General features: G+C 39.6%; 1 protein-coding gene across 2 annotated transcripts in view; it reads left to right on the top strand.

Moving 5' to 3' along the window:
- C4B (complement C4B (Chido blood group)) overlaps positions 1-26,204 on the top strand; it is an 876,141-nt gene that overhangs the window by 787,721 nt on the left and 62,216 nt on the right. For both annotated transcript variants that reach the window (XM_044083184.1, XM_044083183.1), the window contains exon 36: positions 18,739-18,841. In XM_044083184.1, the coding sequence (XP_043939119.1) occupies positions 18,739-18,841 (103 nt within the window). The remainder of the gene's footprint in view (positions 1-18,738; positions 18,842-26,204) is intronic.

Genomic DNA, 26,204 nt, shown 5'->3' with positions numbered 1-26,204 from the left:
AGGCTGTTAAAGAATCCAGAATGTGTTCAGTAAACCTGTTCCCTTTATGTGGGTTCATCTGTTGGACAAAAGGCCTGTAAGACAATCGCATAATAAAACCTACACTACTAGAAAGACCATTTGACTTGGCAATTAAAAGATTTGGAGCAAAAAGCAATTAGCACAAGTTCACAGTGGTCTAAATGGGATTTTCCTAACCCTGCACCAGGACCCTGTTGTGAGAAATAGGTCTGGGAATAGATTTGAAACAAATAAGACCTCCAAGACAGAAACACACTCGACCACCACAACACAGCACAAACCATAGGATACATAGATAACCTCCACAGTGTGCCTCTCAAGTCTAAGGCCCTAAGGCTAAACACCTTGCCCAATACACTAATCATAAGTGACTCAACAGTGAGGCACACTGATGTCTACTCACTAGGTTGAATAAGGAGAAGGTGACAGTCAACTGTCTATCAGGTACCAGAGTCCAACACATAACACACGCACTCAGGTCACTCCACAACAAGTACAAGGATGACTCTGTCACTGTCCATGTGGGTGTGAATGACCTGAGATGCACCTCCCTGTACTACATGAAAAGAGACATGGTTGAGCTCTCAGATTATGTGGCCCAGGCAGGTATGATCCTAACCCTAAGCAGTATCCTACCATCACCCAGAATGATACCGCAGTACAAACAAAAAATTATTGACTTCAACAATTGGCTAAGTTTCTGGTGTCATTCTAAGGGGATCCAGTATCTGTCTGCTTGAGATGACAATGATTGACAGACCTTGATGCTTTGCCAGAGATGGCCTGCATCTGTCACCCCTGGTTTTCCAGATACTGGCTAAGGCTCTTGCCACCCCTATAGTGCCTTTTTAGGCGGTGTTCCAAAGACCAAATTACCACAGTAACAGCTATAAATAAATGCAGTCTGAGGGTCATGCTGCTCAATGCTAGAAGTCTAAATGTCAAGATGCACTTGCTCGAAGCACTCCTCAAAATGGAGAACATTGACATTTGGTTTAAAGTGGCAGAAAGCATGACTGTGCTACCAGGCAAAAACTCATTCCACAGCTTTTGGCCCTAAAACATGGACTGAAGCTCCAAAGGTGGTGGTATCTCCATATTTATAAAGGATATTTATAAAGGATATACACACCTCCAGACTAGTAGCCTAGCATAACGCATCTGAGATACTTCAGGTACAACTAACATTGGGTAAGACGGTGATCCAGGTCATAACCTGCTATAGGTCCCCAGCCATGTCCCTAGACTCTTACTCCACATTCCTAAGCATCCTGGAATTTATCAAGGTCCAACCCAACACTCTCATACTAGGAGACTTTACCCCTCCATCAACTGGGAAAACTACTCAAGCACCAATACACTGGCCCAATGCTGCCTGGACTTCATCAATTCCAATGCCCTGGACCAGCTCATTCTGACCCCCACTAGAGGAAGCAACATCCTTGACATGGTTATTACTAACATGGGTGACTATTGCTCTACACCAGTCCCTCCCTGGTCAGATCCAACCATAAACTAAGCATCATGGAAATCCACATCTCACCCACACACACACACACACACACACACACACACACACACACACACACACACACACACACACACACACACACCCGCAATGGTAAGAACCTTGAAAAACTTCTCCAAAACTGACTTTGGACTCCTAGAAACAGCGGTGGCTAACTTCATAGCACCCATGCCAATGGAAAGCAGCTGCATGACTGCTGAATCATACACCAATGCACTGTACAAACATATACATAAATGCATGGAACTAGCCATACCCAACAGAAGCAACACGCTCTCCTCCAAAAAAAGGAAGCCAATCTGGTGGTCACCTGCCATTAATAAACTCTACAATAGAAGGAAAAAAACTATTGCAGAAAAAGGTGAAGTCCCAAGACTGGAAAAAGTCCCTTGTTAGGTTAACAAAAAGTTGAGATTCCTCATCAAATCCTCTAAAGCCAGGTATGAAGACAGAATTGCGGCAGACACTAAAAATAATCACAAATACTTCTATATTTATATCAAGAACCTCAGTGGCAATACCCAGATTTGCTCTGAGTTACTGCACAATGGTACCTCCTATACTGAGCCAACAGATATTGCCAACATACTGGCCCACAGATTCAGTGCCAACTTTACCCCTCCCCTCTCTCAAAGGACCAATCACAATACCAGAAGAATGCCAGGCACCCAGCATTACTGCAGGACATGTTAAAGCTGCATTGTCGAAGCCAAGAATGCAGCTTCCATGTTTCCTGATAATAACCCTGGCTGTGTTCTACATGAAATACAAAGTGAGCTGGCACCACATCTGTGTGCCCTATTCTGTCTTAACCTCAGCTCAGGCTTTGTCTCTACCGAATGGTGCACTGCTACAGTCATCCCTCTCCATAAAGTAGGAGCAACTACAGACCCTGGGAATTATCATCCCTTTAGCCCGACGAGTCTGATATATAAAGCTATGGAGCGCATCATCATGGACCTGATTAACAAAGATATAGGAAATCTCCAAACTCTGGACCCCACACAGTTTGCTTTTGTGAAAGGGAAATCATGCCTGCTCAACCTGGTTGACTTTTTTGAGTCAGTCACCAGGGATGTGGATGAAGGTTAGGCGGTGCATACAGCCTACCGCGATCTGGGCAAGGCCTTTGATACCATTCCTCACTTGGGAATTATTGATAAACTCACCAAACTAGGCATCAACCCCTATATCACAAGGTGTGTTGGAAATTGGCTCACAGACAGAGCACACAGAGTGAAATTAGTGAACTCCGAGTCAGACTGCTGACCAGTCATGAGAGGAGTCCCACAAGGATTGGTCCTGGGTCCTGTCCTGTTCATCATCTACTTCTCAGAAATCTAGGTTAGCACAAAGAGATTCTGGCTGACCAAGTTCACAGACAACTGTAAGCTGGGAGCCATTATTAACTCCCTAAGTGATGCAGATATCCTACAGCAAGGCCTCAGTGAGACCAATGACGGATGTCGAAACCATGGCTATAAGCTTTACGCCACAAAAAGCATCATCATACCCTTGGTAAAAACTCAGCTCCCACTAATTACCACATCTATGGGAGCCCACTGAACACTAAAGGCATTATAAGAGATCTGGGGACGCAGGTTGACAGCAACCTCTCCTTTGACCACCACATTGCCACTGTGGTCAGAAAGTCCTTCTATGTGGCACATCTCATTACCAAGGGTTTTGCATCCAGGAAGAAAAGGTCATTGTCTCTCTCTACTCTTCCCTCATTAGACTAATCATCGAGTATAATGACCCATTTGGCATGTACCTCACTAGACACCTGCAACAGCTGGAGAGGCCACAGAAGTACCTCATGAAGAGGATCCTAGGCATTAAACACATGTCCTACATGGAAAGACTCAAAAGACTCCAGCTATTCTGTCTCATATCACCTACTTAGAGGCAATCTCTGCTTGACTTACAAAGCAATGTCTGACCCAGCTCTGTTAGAAATGCTACATCTAAAGAAATCCCAATCCGTCTGCACCACATGCTACTGAGACCTCAACCTCATTACCATAATCAACAAAACATGCTGGGGGAACAGGTTCCTCACTCAGAGACTGCCCATGCTCTGGAATAGACTTTCCATACATGTCAAGCAAAGCACCTCGCTGTCCCTCTTCAAGAGAAATCTTGATGAGTGCATAGGTAATAGAAAGTTCAGCCCGGGGATCACTCCAGTGGCTCTACTTGATAGAGGCACTGGGAACTAATGTCAGTGGCACAATGCCAGGGCACTTCTATGGGCTACACTTGCAAAGGCTCCAGGGCCATTAGCCTAGTACACACTTATGAACCTATAAGACAACAGTACTGGCTAGAAGGTCTGTCTAGGTCAAAAGGTGGTAATCCTTACAAAACTTTGTCTTCTGAATTAATATCTTCTGAGAAACTGGTAGAATAATGTGGAGACCATGTGTCAAGTCTCTCTCTCTCTCTCTCTCTCTCTCTATATATATATATATATATATATATATGTGTGTGTGTGTGTGTGTGTGTGTGTGTGTATGTATATATCTATCCTTATATATATATATATATATATATATATATATATATATATATATATATCTAAAATCCAAAATCTCTAAGAAGTTTATAAACCCGTATGTAGTCCAGGACAACTGTTATTGTCATTTTCTCTAACACATAAATAGAACTCTCTTCCACCACATGTATGAGCTACTCAGGATCACTCCATTTTTAAGACTTTACTTCATTCCTACCTCTCATCTAACTGGGTGTGCTCCTGTTCTCACCCTGCCTAACTGTTATCTATTTTTCCTATTTTCTATTAGTCTGCAGTAGACCATTGTATTCTATGTAATCCTATCATCTTAGTTATGGAGTATGCCATATAATGCTTTTTATTATCATTTCTTTGTCAGGTCAATGTCTTTTTCATTTTGCTATATTTGTATTGTTTTCTATTATTCTAATACTGTATGTGGAGCTTTACTTCCCGAGCCTCCATTGAAAAAGTTTCTTTTTTGGCCCAATGTACTTTACCAGTCAACAAACTGTGAATAAATAAATAAATAAATACATAAATAAATAAATATCAGCAAATGCTCAGTGGCATTCGCTGATATTAACTATCAATGGTCGGCAACACAGTAATCAAACATCTGCTGTTCGATATCGAGTCTGCAAAGAATCTGCATTTGGGATTTTGATAGTAAACTACATATATATATATATATATATATATATATATATATATATATATATATATATATATATATATATATATACACACACACACACACACACACACACTATCCCTAAGACTGCAAAACAATGAAGAATAAGAAAAAAAATCCTTAACCCATTGTTAAAGATCTCACAATAACCAGCAGTAACTCATCTTGTATGGAACTAGCTGATTTTAACATTTTTAATTGCATATGTAATGAGCATTGAATTGAAGTCATATGACTACCTTATGTTTTTATTCCTTTCTGACTGTTATTTATCTATTAGATTTTAAGTCTTCAGTTTGCTGTGCTACCTGTATATAAGACTGTATCGTAATTGCACTCTTATTGTATACAATGTCACTACCTGCTACTACTGTACGAACTGTCTTCTAGAAGCATTGTTATACAAGATTATTGGTCTTGCCTCCAACTTGACCAATTTATTCTATTCTAGTCTTTTTACCGTTATGAATATCTGTTATTATTTTTTTCTTTATTGTATTATAGAGTTTTCTTTCTACTAACAAAATAGTTTACTAACAATGGAGCTTTTCTCCCCGTGCCTCCACTAAAACATGGTTTTATGCCCAGTCGGACTCTCCCGATAAACAAATGTAAAATAAATAAATAAATAAATTGTACACAGATCCTCCCAACACATAAGCACATAAGCAGATGTACACAAACAAACCACACACATAAAACATTTTCCTGTGGTCTCTGATCTTAAAAGGTTTGCTAAAGGACCCTCATGTGAAACCTGTTAAGAGGTTAGATGATGGTGGAAGCTACCACCAAAATTAGAGCGCAGTAACACATTCCTGCTGAGGAGTCTGACATTGTCAAGATGAGAAAACAGACTGCTTTGAATTTTTTTTTGTTTCTGTGGAACGATCTACAATGGTCAGCACTTGAGCAGGCCGAAACTTAGTGTGATAAAGTTCACTGTGACTCCAAGGACTGAAACAAATGAAGCAAAGACACTATCTGCTAGACAAGGCTATCTTTGCATTCTGCTGCAGCCAGCAGAAGTGGGAAAAACTCTGGTGCTGCTGCTTACATGATTATACCTGCCACTTCTACTACTGACATTCTTCAGGAACACTTTGGGGGCTAAGGTAATTCCAAAGGGAAAAAATCCAAAAGTGGTAATAGCTAGATCCTAGCCAGAAAGTTATGAGTATCCCAGTCCACTTGGAAATCTTGGTGTAAAAATAAAAGTCCTGAAGATTCAAAGAATACATCCGGTCTACTCTGGACAAGAAGAGAAACAACGACTGGAGACTGGTCATACAAAAACACACTTAAATAGTATAATGGTTTAGGATTCTCAGATCTTAGAGCCACATGAAGTTCTTTGTCTTTTTCAGTATCAAAAATAACACAAAATGCTATGTGGGCCCTTGCTCATCTAAGGAAAACACTGTTCAAATGAATGTTTGCACCTCCTGCCTTGTCTTATACTTTAGATGGAATGTGTCATATGGCAAGGACAAAGATGGCAAAACAAGATAAAAATGAAGGGCATGAAGAAGCCTTTTGCTACTATTTTCCCATTCCAATAGCTCATTTATTGTCTTAAATTAAGCTGAGTCATGGAGGAAGAAGCACACCATGGCCACAGGTAATTGGAAAAGTCAGGAATATCATTATCTGCCAAGGTGTTGACTACAGTCTCTATAAAATTACTATCTGTATTGCTGGACTCACAGATGGACAGAATCACTAGAACGCAGATTCCTCCTGTAGGTGGATCTGCGAGGTTATGCCAGAATCAAATCTGACATTGACTCTTTCGCATTCAAACAAAGGAGCTATTGTGGGATGAAAATGCACCTTTTCAACCATAAGTCTCTGATTGTTCTTTTAGCTCTTTTTTAGACATTTGTCTCTGGACCAAACAGCAAGGGATCTTTAAAAGAGTAGCCTACAGAAGTCATATTGATATCCTAAATAAATACAGTTCCATGTATCTACTGTCAGTGAGCAGATATGCCAGATTCAGCTTTTTAGCAGCCCCACCCACTGCATTCTAGACCACATTGGTCATGAGTTTGCTCAAAGTGATGAACATGGGAGCCTGAGCCTTGATGGAATCTTTCAGGGATGTGTTAGAGGAACTGTCTGTTACACTTTGCAGTACATACATACAGAAACCATGCTACTCTAGAAATACAACATGTGGGTGAGGTAGCACAGCACCCTCATCGATAATACGGAGGACACAAGGACACTCTTCCCAACCTGTTCTTCATCACTAGTTCTTTGTCAGTGTAGGGGGTTATGGACTCTGGTGAGCAGGGCTGTTCCTCTGGGATCCAGCAAATTTATTTATTTATTTTTCTGTCTATCTATCTATCTATCTATCTGTCTATCTATCTATCTATCTATCTATTTATTTTATATTTGTTGGCTGGGATAGTCCGACTGGATATATGTCCATTTTCAGCTGAGGCCCAGGGAGAACAGCTCCATATAACACGGACAGAACATAATAAATATGAGTCAAACATATTTACAAAATCCTCTAGTAGGTACTCACAATATACACAGTGTGTAATAGTATACATACATTCATAGGAATTATACGTTCATAGGTTAGTATTAGGCTAACTGCCCTTGCGAGCCATTGTAAGCCTAGCCAATTATCCCTTGTGAGACTCAAACCCAGCACCTTGTGTTTGTAAGGCAAACATCTTAACCATTAGGCCACCCTCCCAACATATACAACAAGTTGCAGCAAGCTATTATGAGAAGGAGATGCATACAATATTAATTTAAATAAGGCATTGAATAAGTAGTGATTAATCAGGGTTAGTACAGGGACAAAGCCAGTGCTCTTTAAAATACTGTTTGAAGCCTTTTTTGAAGAGAGTTAAAGAAGGTTCGAGGGTAAGGTTAGATGGAAGTTTTACCAACAATGTTGGCAAACAGGGAGTCGCTGGTTGAGTTAATGGGTTTGTGGGTTTGGACCAACAGTTTATTCGATGATCATAGTTGCTTTGAATTACTGTATGGCTTTATGATATTTTTGAGTGCCGGAGTATTTTCAGGGTGGTACAGAATTTTGTGTGCTACTATAAGCTGATTGAACAGAAGTAGGCTAGGCGGTTCTAGCCACCCGAGAAGGCTGATATTTTGACAGTGATGTGTCCTATATGTTGAACCTATGGAAAATCTGGCAATATCGTTGTAACATGGGAGAGCTTACTAAGTTCAGTTTTGCTCAATTTGGAGAGTATGGGGGAGGCATATAGAAGGGTAGAGAGTAGGTGTGAGCGGGCGATTGCAGTCCTAGCTAATGGAGTTAGAAAAGGTTTGGTTATTATAGTTTTACTGATATGCAGATCAAATTTGAGATTATTGTCCATTACTACTCCTAAAAACTTAGTATGGTCATCTGGAGAGATAGAGGTACCGTTGTTGGATGTTATGGAGAAGGAAACTGGGGTGAATCTACTGGTGGGGGTAAAGAGGAGTAGCTTAGTTTTGTTGGGATTTAACAACAGATGATGATTAGAAAGCCAATTTTCAGCTGTGTTAAATGTGTTTTGTGTTATGATTTGCAGGTCTAAAGGGGAGGAGGCCGTACAGATCAGGGTAGAATCGTCTGCATATTGAATGCAGGTTGCATCATGGATGGCAGTATGAAGATTGTTGATGAAGATAGAAAAGTGTACAGGACCTAGAATAGAGCCCCTGAGGGACACCAAGGGTGAGAGATAGCAGGGTGAATAGTTTGCCTTGCCATAATGCAGCCTGTTGTCTGCCACTCAGATAGGATAGGAACCACTGAACAGCATGGTTATCTAGGGAGATGGATTTTGGGGAATGGATGAGTAATTTGTGGTTGACCATATCAAAGGCCTTCGACAGGTCTAGAAATAGGGCTGAAGATAGCCTGTTGTTGTTCCTATTTTGGAATATGGTATTTGTAAAAGAAAGGAGGGTGGAGGTGGTGCTGTGATATGGCCTAAAGCCATGCTGAGAGTTGGCAAGTAGACTGTTCTGAATGAGACAGTCCATAAGCTGCTTATGAACAAACTTCTCCATTAATTTGGCTAGTGGTGAGAGAATGGCAATGGGTCTGTAGCTGGACAGTTCTGTTGAACTTCTACCTTAGTGGAGTGGGGTAACGTGGGTATTTTCCAGATTGAGGGGATAGTTCCATCAGTTTGTGTTCTATTGATAAGGATAGATATGGGGAATGCCATGGCGTCGGCAGCTTTTTGTAGGTACTCTGCAGGAAGGAGATCAGCAGAAATGGTAGTTGGTTTTAGTTTTTTGATAAGGGATTGGATACAAGTGGTAGAGACAGGTTGGAAGTTAAAGGGGGGATGAGAGGTGGGTGTGTTAGTGGTAGAGTTATAGTGGGTGGGAGTAAGTTGGTTAGCTAACAACTGAATAGTATCAGAGAAAAAGTTATTAAAGGCAGTAGCAACACTTTCTGGGGATTTATGGGTGTAGTTTGATGGGGTTGGGGTAGTAGATTGTTCTGGATGAAGAAGTCGGTTAATACCTGCCCAAAACCTTTGGGTATTATTTTGGTGTTTAAACTGGAGGTTCTGGCAGTAGTTTTTTTTTGTCTAGCGAAATGATTTTTTTGTATCATTTCTAAGTTGACGATATCTCACTTGGTCGAGGAGGGCTTTAGTTGTTCGCCATTTGGTCCAAGCTATATTTCTAAGTTTGATTTTTATCTTAGTTTCCTTTGTGAGCCATAGAGCAGTATTAGATTTAGTCTTTATAGTACATGCAGGAGCATAGGAGTCAAGGATGCTCAGGAATTTATTGTTAAAGAAAGTTACGGGTTCATCTAGTGGTAGATTTTTTAGGATTGACCAGATGACCGATTTAAGTTCGTTTAGCAAGTTAGTAGGATTGAAGTTTTTATTATTTCTGACTGTTTGCACATAGTCTTGTGGTGGGTTTCTGCCTTATGCTTAATAATATAGGTTAGTGAATGATCACTTAGGTCACTGGGGAGCATCCCAGCTGTATAAAGCTTGGGTGGCTATTGATAAGTACCCAATCTAAGATGCTTTTCCTGTTGGTGGGTTTACTAACCCTAGTGGGAGAGGTTATTATTTGGGTGAACCCAAACAGATTTATATGGGTGACAGGGGATTCAGCTGAGCAGGTGCACCAGTGAGTGTTAAAGTCACCAAGAGCAATGGTTTCTTGGGTATAGGTAATGGATAACCATTGCAGGATATCTTACAGAGTACTTATTTTATTGCCTGGAGGAATGTAGACACAGACAATATTTATACTCTTATTATTGTTAATTTGCATTTTGGTAATGAGGATTTCTGCATTATTAAATGGGGTCAGTTGAACTGGATCTCTATTAACACTTAATGTATTTTTGTAAAGAACTGCTATCCCACCTCCCTTCTTAGCTGTTCGGTCTAATCGTTGTATGTTGCAGCCCGGGGATGATACCTCATTATCGGCAGTAGTAGGTTTAAGCCAGGTTTCTGTAAGAGACATTATGTCTGGGGAATGAACTGCTAAGAGGACATGCAGGCTGGGGATTTTATCATTTATACTTTAAATGTACAAGTGAAATGTCAGGAGAGCATTTGCAGGACTATTAAGAGGTAGTTTATTGCTGAGGTTGGTGGTGTAGGTGCTATTGTCACTAGGTAGAGATGGACCAGGGTCAGGAAGGATGTCCCCATCTGTAACAAGGTTATATTGAAATCTGATTATGAGCTTTAGAAACTTATGAATAAGTCTTAGATAGTGCTTGTCCCTTGGATTAGATTTTAAGCTTTTAATTGGGTGATGAGGTAAAGGGGATGAAGGTTTAGATGTGTGGGGGATAGTTAGGTGAGCTAACGTGTGAGAGAAGTCTGGGGTGGTAGTTTGACATTTTGGGTAGTGGAATCCATGGTGGTACTGGTTTTCAGTACCAACAACAGTAGACCAGTTCCACTAGACAAGGTGCCAGCCCAATAAGCATCAACTGTATTGTCTGCCTTTTGGGCCTCTGCACATAAGGAATGCTCATAGGTTTATGGAAATCTGGTAAGCTTTATGGGTAACAGGAGCCATAGTTCACAGTTCTCTCAAACATTATTGCTAACATGCTGTAAAATATCAGCAGGGAAAGAGACCACCCAGGATAACTGCTGTGAAAAGTGATACATTCCCCATTATCTCCTTTATAGAGAAAAGACTGGTTCTGTGGGCCAGTCTCTTCTTTACTGCAGCATTTAAGAACTTCCCCAGATTAGTGATAGTCAATAGGTAGTGGAGGAGATGTGCCTCCATTCTTCTCCTACATATTCTCCTTTGATGAATCCAAATTTGGGTCTAAATGATGTGTAATCTGTGGACACTTTTCAAGCCTTTCTAAGGGAATGGACTCGGACTCAGAAGAAGCTTGAGTTCCCTAAGCCACAGAAGAAATATCCACCAAAATCTGTAGTGAAGTGTAGCTAAAGGAGAAGCTGTATGAGTGGATGGGGCACAACTGGTTGGAAATATGAACACATCAATATGGAGGTTTGAAAATCAGGCATCTGAAAGGTGGTTGCACAAAGAAATCTGCTTTTTTGTTAAAAGGACTTGTACATGCATACTACACTCAGATTGATGCAACCAAGTTATGAATGACTAGCATTGTTGGTCAGTACTGGAGGGCCAACAGCGTAGACCAGTCCCACTAGACCAGGTGCCAGAATTACTGATATCAGTGCAATCACTTTCTGAGCATGTAAGGAGAGCACTGATGCTTATTGGACTGGTACCTGCTCATATTCTCAGGAAGGCGGTGCCGGCACTGATGCTTATTGGACTGGTGCCTGCCTGTATTCACAGGAAGGCAGTGCCGGCACTGATGCTTATTGGACTGGTGCCTGCCTGTATTCACAGGAAGGCAGTCCCGGCACTGATGCTTATTGGACTGGTGCCTGCCCATATTCTCAGGAAGGCAGTGCCAGCACTGATGCTTATTGGACTGGTGCCTGCCCGTATTCTCAGGAAGGCAGTGCCGGCACTGATGCTTATTGGACTGGTGCCTGCCCGTATTCTCAGGAAGGCAGTGCAGGCACCGATGCTTATTGGACTGGTGCCTGCCTGTATTCTCAGGAAGGCAGTGCCAGCATTGATGCTTATTGGACTGGTGCCTGCCCATATTTTCAGGAAGGCAGTGCCAGCATTGATGCTACATACACTACATACCACATACCTCAACTTGGCCAAAGCTTTTGACACAGTTCCCCACTCTGGCATAGAAGAGAAGTTAAACAAACTGAATAAACCCCTGTATAATCCACTGCATTGCCAAATGGCTCATAGAAAAGATTCAGGAAATCAAAAGAGGAAGTTACCTGCACAAAGAGACCAGTCACCAGTGGAGTCCCCCAGGGTTAAGTGCTGTGGCTTCTCCTGTTTGGCATCTACTTTTCTGAAGTAAAAGCCTTTACCAAAAGGCTCTGGCTGACTAAGTTTGCAGATGACTGCAAGCTAGGAGCAGTCATTGAATCCCCAAATGACTTAGACATCCTGCAGGAAGGTTTGTCCCAAATAAATAAGTGGTGCCAAAATCATGGACTGAAATTAAATGCCAAAAAATTCATTAATGTATCCTGTGGGAAGCCATGTATTCCAGATAACTACCACATTAGCAATACACCTCTAAGAGCTGACCCACTTGACTGGGATTTTGGGAACTTATGTGGATAATGACCTGGCATTTGAACAACATGTGTCCATTGTAAGAAAGTCCTTCTATATTGCACAGCTTATAAACAAAGAAATTATGTCTAGATCTAGGGATGTCATTACCCCCTTTACTAAGCCTTCACTAGGCTAGTTATTGAATATAATGCCCCATTTGGCATGTATATGTCCAAATACATGCAACAACTGGAAAGTCCACAGAGATGCTTTACTAAAAGGATACACAGCCTAAGCAATATGTTCTACATGGAACAAATCAAAGCCCTATCATTCTAATCAGTATTCTACAGACTGCAAAGAGGTGACCAGCGTCTGGCATACAAAGCAATCCCAGACCCAATACTGAAGGATTTACTGCATATGAACAAGTGAAATGGCATCAGAAATACTCTATCTAGTGATCTAAACCTCTTCTGCAACATCAACAGAACAATTTTGAGGGACAGGTATATCTCAAAAGATACTGCTGCTCTGGAACAGACTCCCCATCCACATAAAACAAAATTCATCCCTGTCCTTATTGAAGCACAACTTCTATTAATGGGAAATAAAATTTATCCCAGGACTCCCCTGTACTATTAATGGACAAAGATAGCTCCTAAATGCTTTATCCCATGCATGGATACCCTCAAATTATCTATAGTATTATACCAGTTATTCTCAGTATGAGCAATATATAATTATCAGTCATGGGATGGGTAAGGCCACTATCTAACGAAATGGGCTAGGTTAATTCAAGCACAAAAAGAGAAAGTGGCTAGGCTTATAATGGCCCACAAAGGCAACTAGCCTAGTACTTACCTTTGAACCTATGAAGGTCACTGTCCTAGTCAGAGTAACTCTGACAGTAAATATAAGTGTAAAAAACTATGTACACCATATTTATATAATCTGGGTTATGAGTAAAATAAATATGTTTCCAGGAATAATTTCAGCTGTGGTCATGAACATTAAAACTGATGATATACAGAAAGAAAAAACATGATAAGGACTGATGGCCCAGTCCTGTGGCACAGAGCAATAATGCCCAAGTTTAGTCAGCAGCTCACGTCATTGGAAGGACCAGGCAGGGTGGAGGGAGAAAGAACAGGCTGCAGGACTGACCTTCTGGTTGAGGAACAAATCGGTTGTGTTTTTGTCCCACACTAGCGTAATTAATGGGAGTGAAGATGCAGGTCATGTTGGGGATATACTGTGTTATTGAATGTGCTCTAGTTTTAGCATTTTAAAGAGAAAGGAAGAAGGAAGTAAATCAATGAGTTATTTGAGGGGCAACCAGTATTTTTCCCTTTCTTGTCCCCCTCTCCAAGATTATGTTTTGTTCTTTTCTGCAAGGAATTGGTGTGCTAAATCTGCAAATTTTTATGTTGCTGTCTACAATGATGAGAATTTTATGGTGACATTTATAGACAGATGAAATACACATTCAAGGCTGTCAATGACTGTTCAGACCTGAAGAATGATAAATCATATTTTTCATGCCAGAACAGCAGACTGTTACCTTTTGATCTCATTATTTCAGAGTGTTAGTCACAGGTCGACATTGGTCTAGCCAGAGTCTGACATTTCTAAAATGGCTTTTGGTTTTTAATGACATGCCGTGACTGAATTGCTGAGTTAAGATCTGGAATGAGGTGGATAGTGTGGGAACTCATGTGAGGATTGCATGTTCCCATTACTGAATCTCTGAAGAAGACTGGAGACCCTATAGGAGTGCTGGTTCAAGAAGAAGGACTGTTCTGAGGGGGTTATGTTACTCACAGAAGGGAGTGATATACCCTCACTGATGTTCTTTGCATAATGAATCCTGGGTACATTACTGAACAACTTGGCATGCATATTTAGGTTAAGTAAAAAAAATAGTTGCCAGCTGCCCTAAATGATGGTCCCTCTCAGGTGCTGCTCAGGTGTTTGAGGAATGAGTCAGCCATTTGACAAAGAGAAGGTCTCAAGAAGATAAGCAGGCAGCAGTGGGAAAAGTTAAAAATTAAATATATTATGCATTTTCTACTCTCAGAGGATGTTAGAAGCTACATACTACCTATTTGTCAAAATATCTTAATGTAACTACAAGTACTTGAAACTGTGTTGTGCTATATATGGATCCCAAGTCCAATCGACGTATTAAGTCAACAAATCAATTTAAAAAAATGCTGGTTTCATGTTGATGGGTTCTAACCATCAAACCAAATAACTGGCTCCGCTCTGATTTGGCTTTTGTTAAAATAGTCAAGACTTTCCTGCCTTTTACTACCACTTTATATCTTACTGGTGTATTTTGCCATACATATTGCATGCATCTCTGAAATGTATCCTTTACCAGAAAATAAGTTAATAAAAGTTTGGATAAAGGATGATAAAATCATAAAAGGCTGCTGAAGAAGTGGACAAAAGTGATATAAAGGAGCCTTGGATTCCCCTCAAAATCCACTTCATTTGAGACAAGTTTGTTTGTTGATTTTTATATTGACTTAAATGTGTGAGCAACTACAACACTGTACCCACTTCAGTAGCAGAAGTCCTTCTACAGGGCCATCCACATCAAAGAAAACATATTCAACTTAGCATAGATCAGAGAAAACCCAAAATGTAAATTACTAAAATTCGAGAAATGTTTTTACCCTTAGTGTTTATGAGAAGGTGTATCTTGCAGTATGAAGCTTAAACACAACTGTCATCCATATTCTTCCATGTTAACATTTAACCCTCTTCTCTTTTTAAATTCACCAGAACAATGACAGCTGTTGCTCTTCTGTAAGCATCTTAAAATTCTGTATATTGCTACCCCATGATCATAAAGTGCAAAACAAAATCCTGTAGCTCCACTCATAAAATGATTCATATCCTCTGTCTGTATTAATTCTATTGTTCCAGTGTAGCACATATAGCATATTCAGGCTATATTAGTTATATTGCATGCAGCAAACACAGAAAAGCACTTCACTAACAAACTTGGGCACACTGTACATTGATTTCCCATTACACAATACACTGGATGATTTGTTTTACAAATGTAAACAAATAAAATATTCATGTTTCTTACATGGGCAAACTAAGTTTTCCAAGCTGTGTTTTTTCTATTACTCACAGCATAACTTTCTGTTCAACAATACAGTAACATGCTATCATGTACAGAAGAGCTGTAGGCTGTATAAATTCTAAATAACACAGCAATGAAGAATAGTACTTCTCAAACAATCAAGTCCAAAATTCCCTTTCTCCATTCCCTTATACAGTGCACTACATGATGTTAGTAAACATGTATTATACAACGACCCCCCATTAATATTCCAAAATGTGCACGCTGATTGGTCAGCGTGCACGTTGAAAAACAGAGTTATAGTAATGGAAAAAGGTACGGTCGCGCAGACTTTTTCCATTAGTATAACTCTTTTTTTACAGCAACGGAGAACGCAAGATCTCCGTTGCTGTTTAGACACTGTCTCGCTATGTTAAAGGAGTTTAACATAGCGAGACAGCTTTAAAAAAAGTAACAGAGATCTTCCTATCTGCATTGCTTTTTTTAAAGGTGTCTCGCTATGTTAAATGGCTTTAACATGGCGAGACAGATTTAAAAAAAAGCAACAGAGATTCTCCGTTGCTTTTTTAAAGCTGTCTCGCTATGTTAAACTTTTGTAAAAAGCAACAGAGATCTTGCTTTCTCCGTTGCTTTTTTCAAAACTGTCTCACTATGTTAAATGGGTTTAACATAGCGAGACAGCCTTAAAAAAGCAACGGAGATTCTCTCTTGCTTTTTTAAAGCTGTCTCGCTACATTAAACTCCTTTAACATAGTGAGACAGTTTGTAAGAAGCAATGGAGATCTTCCTTTCTCCGTTGCTTCCACCCACAGCTCTGATGTACTGCGTAAGCATAAGCATGTGCGGTACATCAGAACTGCCGCAGAATACCAGACAGCTGCGGAAGGGCAGCACGGAGGCATTATACAAGGCCATTATTTAAGAAAAATATTTTTTTTCTTAAATAATGTCATTGTATAATAGCAATAACCCACTTCTGGGAGTGGGTAATGCTGGATTTACCCACGGTTGTCTTTGTTTGGCCACTCGGGCTTCACCCTCATGACCAACCCACACCAACTGTGGGTAAATCCAACATTACCCACACCTAGGCATCGGTTATTGCTATAATATACTTCTTTTCCTGATATGGGTAAAACAGTTTTCCCAACCTCATCTGTTCTACACAGAAGAGACCAGGTTTTTGTTCAATAATACCTATAGGCTATATTAGCTTCACACCCTGCAACACACACAAAATTGCCCTTCTCAAACACTGAAGACCATCACTGTATGTTTACCCCATTACAATGTACAACAAACAATGTTTGCAAACATAAAATAATGTGAAATATTAATCTTGCTTATATGGTTATAATTACATTTTCCATCCTTATATGTTCTATTGTGCAAACATAGCACTCTTTTCAGCAATAAAATACATCCCACTTAGCAATGCAGTTTTCTATAAAAATACAATATTTTATGTTGCTCTTTTGTAATAATTTTGTAATGTTGTATGTTGCACCAGATGATTCATAGAAATATGTAAAATAAAGTAAAATGTTATTCTTGCATATATGTAAAATAAGCATACAGCACAGCTTTCTGTTTAGCGATAAACTACTTGTTCTGTGCGCAACACCTTTGGAGACATTAGTACGTCTCTCGTTTACAGAATATCACATAATAAATAGCACTTTTCAAGCAATTGTTGTGTTGCTGTATGTTGCTTCCTCGTTTTACAGTGAACAAAATTATTTGAGTGACTATCAAGCAATCAAGACCACATTCCGACTATTGCTTTCAAGAGATATTTTCCTTCAATGATGTAATTTGCTGAGTGTATACATGTCAGTCTTTCAACGAAAGGACAATCCTATTTAATATTGATATAGCTGGATGTTCTGGAAAATGACACCCCTTTTGAAGTTGAGAATGTCTTTGAGATGAGTGAAGATAAAGCCTTTTGGTACCTATACCAAATGGTACCATTGAAGTTGTGACTAACATAATGTGATTCTCCTAAATGATGTAAACATTTAATGTGCTCTTTGGCAAGTGAGATGTCAGGACTACATTTACATTTTTAGAATAAGGGAAGTGATGTTACAAGCTAATGAAAGACATCCTTGGCCTAACCTTGTAGGAAATATGAAAGGGAAATAGTCTTAATAAAAGAGAGCAGTTTCCCAAGACCTCACAAAATTTTGAGAAAAAGTTATTTAAAAGTTAATAAAAAGTAAAAAAAAAAACACTTAACAGTAAAATCTGAATCTAAATTTACTACAAAGCAGTAAAGGCAGCTTGTCACAGTTTCTTTTGTCCAAAGCTGCAGCATGAAAAAAGAAAAAGAGTGAATGGTATGTGATATGTGATATGTGATATGTGATTTGTGATATGTGATATGTGATATGTGGTATGTGATATGTGATATGTGATATGTGGTATGTGATATGTGATATGTGATTGAAAGATAGCCAGGGTAGGGCAGGCTGGGAAAGGTTTTTTATCTACTAAGCAATCCTAATGCCTAAGATGTAATCCCTGGATGTAACCAAAGAAAGACCTCTTTTTATCCAGTTTTGGCTTCTTTTACATTTACTTTAAATACTGACATTGGTGACATTATTTGTAGCCTACTTTATTTGTCTTAAGGTATGATTTTTTTGTATTTGGCAATAATAAACAATTATCTTTGCCAGTAGATTACTTCACTGTATCATCGGTTATCTCTGTTGTGGAATACATTTCGGACTAAGTACAATGCTATCAAAAATTAAGTATTCCTACAATTATTTTCTTTTATTAATCTCACAGATACATTCTCTCACAAGTTTACTCTTAATGTCACCTTTGTTGTTCCATAACCAGTTCAGCTATATTTACTTTCAATAGCCTTTAATTAATTTCCAAGTGTGAAAGTTTTATAAGATATTTGATAAGTGATACATTATGGCTGAGGTAATAAACTGCATTCCTGTATCATAAAGTTTTACATCTCTAGTTAAACAAACAAATAAATAAATAAACAAGACAAAAATGAATCGTATGTAAACAGAAAGCTACCTCAGTGAATGCTTAATCTGAAATGTCTGAAGAATGAAAACAGACCTAGCCATTGTGTATTAAGAGCTATCTTAGAATTCTGTACAGTTGCGTTGTAGTCTCAGGTATTGATTACGTCCAATGTATTTGCTTCAGCCTCTACTTTTAAAAGAAAATATAAATTTGTACATTTTGTCTTAAACGTTGTTCTTTCTGTCAAGATTCCAAAAGAAAAAGATTGCATATCCTTTGAAGCAAAGCAAATTCTACCAATTGGACTACTTCAGCCCACTAGTGCAAGTCTTTATGATTTTTATGAACCAGGTATGTTACTGTCATGTACAAAATAAAGAATGTGCTTTAGTATGATAAATGGTTTTTATTCCTAAACCCATAGATTAATATCCAAATGGCTTACATTTGCAGTACATTTATTCATTGAGACTTATGAAGAAATAAATTCCCATTTCACAAGATGTATCACTCACTGATGACTGCAGAGGCCACTTGCCTTTATTTTGTGCAAATCTTAAACTAGATCCAGTAGTAAAACAGATGTTTATGTACTAGCGGCACACAAATTAGTATTTTCTATTATACCCATTTTTTATACAAGTACAATTTGCTGACTATTATGACATTATTCAAAAGAAATAAAGGAACAGCCAGCTAGCATACCAAAAACAGAGTTGCTGTGATGTACTTCTTGATGTGTGAAGTATGAGGCTCATTTAGCAGCTGCTCTGTCTGTACTACACTTGTAAGAATAACACTTTGCTGGTTTGCTAAATATTGTAGTAGAGTTGTGAACTTCTTGTGACTAGTGTGCTGTTTTGCATCTTCCTCAGTTTGTACATGGATGTATATCTGTGGGGTCATGAAGTTCCAGTTTTGATCTATGCCACATTTCCCTTCTTTTAATGGGTCAACCTGTAAACAAGAATGTTTATTTACAATCTGATTTACAAGAAAATTGACAGAAAAGCAGATATGAGAAATATCAAGTAGTGATGTCACCTTGGGTCAATAGTGATAGATTTTGTTCAGGGTTATTTCCCAGAGCTGCTAATTCTAGTATGACAGTGTCTACAGGAAGAGAGTGTTCTTATGTCAAGATAAGACTCCCACTACTTAGCACTTTTCTTGCCTCAGATGGCAGCAGATTATAAACAGGGCAACAAGTCATTATCAAACCATGAGCCGGTCTTTTTTTTTCACTTGTTGAAAGATCAGGGCAGGGCCTAGCCATACACTATGCATTTATAATGGCAGAAGTTTAACACTACCACATTGAGGTGCAGGTATAAAGCACTGCTCACTCACTGTATTTACATGAGCTATGATGCCAAACAACATAGCCTTATATTTGATGAGGATTATTTGGGGAGCCATGTGAGTAAGGACCATACCTGCCTAAGCATGTTGAAAATTACAGAATGTGAACATATTGACACTTGTGTAACCGTGCCATCGGAATAAAGCAGCTTGAGTTAAAGCTCAACATTTAATGCATCAAGAAAGAAGATGAAAAGTAAGGCTACTTTCAAGTCAGGAAATTGGATTTCTAAAGACTGACAAATATGCTGAAGGATCTAAGTAGCTAGAGAACCAAGATAATGAGGAGGCATTTGGGTCACAGAGGTCAGAACCAGACAGCAGAATTTTCTGACCTATGGAATTACTTTGACTGAGTCAGCAACCACTATCCTGTATGGTCACAGTGCTTTAACATGGAGTAGGTGAGTGAGAATACATATTTCCTAATGCTGTGTCCCTTCCACAGTTTATCCTGGTAAACACTAAATGGGTCACATGCTTCTTTGTATTACATTCTCTGCACAGTTATGGTCTCTACATGCATTTTTGATAATGACGAAGGGGAGGGGGGCTACGACACTGCATTCATTTATCGATCCTATTTGTATAAAGGAATTATAAAGGCAGCTTTTCAGATTTATAGGAGGTTCTTTAATGTAAGGCTGGGACTGAGAATACATGGATGTCTCTGTAATAAATGCACTGCAAACTCACAGGAGTCTCAGGCAGAGATGAGCACAGCTAACTGATCTACAACTGGATATTTCAATGAGCCATTAGTCTGCATTAACAACAGGTCCCCAGTAAACTAGAATTCCATTGTAAAATCAAATAATACCTGCAGATCAACACTGGAGGTACTGATAACTCCACCAAAGTGGTCATATGTGTCACCCATTGTCCTTTGGAAATTAACCTGCTGTCATTAACAGATAATGATGGATATGAATCTGCTTAGCCCTGCCCATCAGGTTAATTTCCTCCCACAATCCTGTAGTGTTACCAACTAGTGAAATACACGTTTCCAGAAGGAAGCCTTACTCTTGTTTGGCAGCATTTTTATTCTTCATGTAGTTCAGTGAATCCTCATCACTATTGGAACATTTGTTCACCTTCTAAGCTGCCTGATGCAGATCAAAAGCCTATTTAACTCTATATTTAATGGATTTACTTATGAAAAGTTAAATCATAACCTCCTGAAAGAAAACTTGATAAGCCAAACACATCAAAGAACTCACTTTACAAATCTCTGGTTGACATAAACTCAGACATCTTTTTCTTTTGAGTACACCCCCCATGCCCTCTACTTATAAATATTAACTCCATTTTCAAATAGATGTGGCAAAGGACAAAAATCCCAAAAAGGGGAGAAAATGGGTTGTATAAGTGCAGTCTCATTATTATAATGCAAAATTATTCCACAAACTGACTTTTAAGGGAGACTGGCATTGACAAAATGTAAACGTAGGGCAATGAAGTCCTTTCTGGTCCTCTAATAGTGGTATTTTTTCTACAGTGGAAGAAGTCTGTTTAAGATGAATTGCAAGGCTGTATCAAAGTCAGTCTGTAATGTTAGTAAGGACCAGTCAGTGATGGCCAGTTAATTCCAAACTAATGTTTGAAATGAAAAGCTAAATGTCCAGTATTTCATAATGTTCTCCAGGTCAAGCTCAGCAGTGACAGGAACATTGTTTTCCTGTAAAACACCATTTTAATTACAATTGTCTTGTTTCCAGCAATAACAGTCGTGCACTCCTTATACATGGAACTCATTTTTGGTTTACATGCACCAATGTAAATGTTCTAAAGTCAAAAAATATCAATCTAGTAACATTCGTCCTTATTAATATAATAATACATATTTTATTGAAGAATAAATATCCCAACTATATCACATGGGCATAATCCAAATATGGAATAGCCATGTTGAACTACCACATGAGCAGAGGGCTAAGGCTGTGAGCTGTAGCTCCTCTGGTGCAGGGCTTGATTCCCTTGACCCTCATTTGCCCACTGTGAGACCCTGACCAAGTCACTTAAGCAAACATTGCTACAAGGTCACTCCTGAAAACAAATTTTGTGTCCATTGGGCCTACCTGGTTACCAAATTGGAATTATTACTATTATATTATTATTTATTTATTATTTTCTGTGCCTAGCTACACTAGTGACAGAAAAGACTATTGAGACATCACAATGATTGCCAAAAATGTTGTCTCCACATTAGTGGCTGTTTACAGAATTTGTACATATTCTGTCTTTGCATTTATGGGCTATGTAAAAGAATATTCTATAAAGGGATATATGACAAATAATCAACAGAAATACCATCAAGCCCTGTTCCATCGATCACCTGGTCAACAAACCTCAAACCATCAGCTTTCACTAAACACACAAAACAAGAAGTGTTTTTGCAAGGTGGCAAGCCACCAAGCACACTCACAGATTGCTTTGCCACAACTGTGGGGAAAAGGAGAAACTTCCAAATCTTAAGTGATACATAATTTTATTCAGATACCCTGTGTGTAACAATTTCTTATTGATGGGAGCATAAAGGTCGGAATGTAGAACCAACAAACACCACTCCACAGCAGGCAAATGCAAATTGTATAAAATATTTAGTGCTCTTGTCTTCAGGTAAAGCAGGCTTCTTTAGAACAAAATTGTTACTAAAGTACAGTATATTTAAAGAGTCGAAGAACATGTGACCACAACCACATTGCTGTGCTTAAGACAAACTTAAGAAAGACATTACAAAAAAAAAAACTGCACAAAAAGTATTTCATTTTAAAACAGATCTCATTGTAAAAAAGCACTTTATACCAATTTAAAGATGTGCTCATCATAAAAGTATACCAACACCAGTTTTCTTTACTGGTTTCTGGCTACATGACATCATCATGTGCTAACAATAACTCAGTGATGCATACAATGTCAGGCATTTACGAAAATAGATTTCTAATGTGGTGTAAATATTCCTGATGCTACTGACACTGAAATGAGTAATATTCATCCCCTTATGAATCATACCAAACTTACTGCTAATTAAAATTATGTCCAATAGATACATTATAAGCGGAAGTAGAACAGACCTAAGTAGCACATTTTTTCGAAGAGCTTCACAGAGTATGTGGCTGTGTAATTAATACATTGCTAATTTATCTGTAGGTTTGGTGGAAATAGTAAGGAGAAAGTTTAAAGTAGGAAAAAGTGTGAAGTAGTAGAGTAGATAAATATTCAAAGCAGTCATACCTCTCAACGGTCCAGATTTTTGCCTCATATTTTTGCTCTGTTCCTCATAAAATTTGTGGTTTTCTGGCAAATCACTGAGGACTGACAATAATTTGAGATTCAGACTTCATATTTTCACATTACTCATGCTAACACTAATCATGTCATTCCAACAACTTTCTAAGTTTATAAGAGCAATATTTGAAATATATTCCTATTACAAGCCAGTGCATTTCTTTGTGCCAGTCCCAAGCCCGGACAAATGGGGAGGGTTGCATCAGGAAGGGCATCTGGCGTAAAACCTCTGCCAAATTACTTATGAGGAGAACATTTCATATTTTCATACTGGATTGGTTGAGGCCAAGGTTAACAGCGACCGCCACCAGTACTGTTAGCCAACAGGGTGCTGGCGGAAATTGGGCTACTGTTGGCCAAAGAAGAAGAGGAGGGGGAAGGCATGCCCAAAGGCAGGAAGAGAGGAGGAAGGTTAGGAGTGTAGTAGTGAGGGTAGGAACTTTGAATGTTGGCAGTATGACTGGTATAGGGAGAGAGCTAGCTGATATGATGGAGAGAAGGAAGGTTGATATATTGTGCGTGCAAGAGACCAGATGGAAGGGAAGTAAGGCCAGGTGTATCAGAGGTGGGTTCAAATTGTTCTGTCATGGTGTGGATGACAGGAGAAATGGGATAGGGGTTTTCCTAATGGAACAGTATACCAAGAGAGTTTTGGAGATGAAGAGAGTGTCTGATAGAGTGATGTTTATGAAGCTTGAAATTGATGGTGTAATGATGAATGTTGTTAGTGCATATGCTCCACAAGTTGAGTGTGTGATGGATGAGAAAGAAAAATTTGGGGGTGAGTTGGATGAAGTGGTGGTGAGTGTACCCAAGGGTGAGAGACTAGTGATTGGAGCGGACTTCAATGGGCATGTTGGTGAAGTGAACAGAGGGGATGAGGAAGTGATGGGTAGGTATGGTGTTAACGACAGGAATGCAGAAGGTAAGATGATTGTGGATTTTGAGAAAAGGATGGACATGGCTATGGTGAATACGTATTTTAAGAAGAGGGAGGAGCATAGGGTGATGTACAAGAGTGGAGGAAGATGCACACAGGTGGATTATATCCTATGTAGGAGGGCCAGTCTGAAGGAGATTGGAGACTGCAAAGTGGTGACAGGGGAAAGTGTAGTTAAGCAGCATAGAATGGTGGTCTGCAGGATGACGGTCATCAAGAAGAGGAGGAGGAGTGTGAAAGTAGTGCCAAGGATTAAATGGTGGAAGTTAAAAAAGGGGGATTGTGAGGTGGAGTTCAGGGAAGAGTTAAGACAGGCACTGGGAGGCAGTGAAGAGTTACCGAATAGCTGGGTAACTACAGCAGAGCTAGTAAGGGAGACTGCTAGAAAGGTGCTTGGTGTGACATCTGGACAGAGGAAGGAGGACAAGGAGACCTGGTGGTGGAATGAGGAAGTACAGGAGAGTATACAGAGGAAGAGGCTGGCGAAGAAGAAGTGGAATTGTCAAAGAGATGAAGAAAGTAGACATGAGTATAAGGAGATGAGGCGCATGGCAAAGAGAAAGGTGGTGAAGGCTAAGGATAAGGCATATGGAGAGTTGTATGAGAGATTGGACACTAAAGAGGGAGAAAATGACATGTACCAATTGGCTAGATAGAGGGACAGAGCTGGGAAAGATGTGCAGCAGATAAGGGTGATAAAGGACAGTGAGGTAATCATACTCACAAGTGAGGAGAGTGTGTTGAGTAGATGGAAAGAGTACTTTGAAGGGCTGATGAATGAAGAGAATGAGAGAGAGAGAGAGAAGGTTGGATAATGTGGGGATAGTGAATCAGGAAGTGAAACAGATTGGTAAGGAGGAATTAAGGACAGCTATGAAAAGGATGAAGAATAGAAAGGCTGTTGGCCCAGATGACATACCAGTGGAAGCATGGAGGTGCTTAGGAGAAATGGCAGTGGAATTTTTAACCAGATTGTTTAATGAAATTTTGGAAAGTCAGAGGATGCCTAAGGAGTGGAGAAAAAGTGTTTTGGTACCTATCTTTAAGAATAAGGGTGATGTGCAGAGCTGAAGTAACTACAGAGGGATAAAAATGATCAGTCACAGCTTGAAGTTATGGGAAAGAGTAATGGAAGCTAGGTTAAGAAGGGAGGTGATGATTAGTGATCAGCAGTATGGTTTTATGCCAGGAAAGAGCACTATGGATGAAATATTTGCTCTGATAGTGTTGTTGGATAAATACAGAGAAGATCAGAAGGAGTTGCATTGTGTCTTTGTGGACTTGGAGAAAGCATCTGACAGGGTGCCTAGAGAGGAGTTGTGGTATTGTATGAGGAAGTCTGGAGTGGCAGAGAAGTATGTAAGAGTGGTACAGGATATGTACAAGGGTAGTGTGACACTGGAGAGGACTGCAGTGGGAGTGACAGATATGTTTAAGGTGGAGGTGGGATTACATCAAGGATCAGCTCTGAGCCCTTTCTTATTTGCAGTGGTGATGGACAGGTTGACAGATGAGATCAGACAGGAGGCCCTGTGGACTATGATGTTTGCAGATGACATTGTGATATGTAGTGAGAGTAGGGGAGGTGCAAATATGCTTTAGGAAGGAGAGGAATGAAGGTCAGCAGGGCTAAAACAGAATATATGTGTGTAAATGAGAGGGAGGGTAGAGGAATGGTGAGGATGCAGGGAGTAGAGTTGGTAAAGGTGGATGAGTTTAAGTACTTGGGATCAACAGTTCAGAGTAATGGTGAGTGTGGAAGAGAGGTGAAGAAGAGAGTACAGGCAGGGTGGAATGGGTGGAGGAGAGTGTCAGGAGTGATTTGTGACAGACGGGTACCAGTAAGAGTGAAAGGGAAGGTCTACAAGAGTGTAGTGAGACCAGCTATGTTATATGGGTTGGAGACGGTGGCATTGATGAAAAGGCAGGAGTCAGAGCTGGATGTGGCTGAGTTAAAGATGTTAAGATTTGCACTGGGTGTGACTAGGATGGACAGGATTAGGAATCAGTATATTAGAGGGACAGCTCAGGTTGGACAGTTTGGAGACAAAGCAAGAGAGGTGAGATTGCGTTGGTTTGGATATTTGCTGAGGAGGGATGCTGGGTATATTGGGAAAAGGATGC

Source organism: Protopterus annectens, chromosome 9.part0, assembly GCF_019279795.1.
Source record: "Protopterus annectens isolate FY-2018-M chromosome 9.part0, PAN1.0, whole genome shotgun sequence".
Lineage (NCBI taxonomy): Eukaryota > Metazoa > Chordata > Ceratodontiformes > Protopteridae > Protopterus > Protopterus annectens.
Note: the sequence above shows the minus strand (reverse complement) of the source record. Positions and strands in the feature narration are given on the sequence as shown.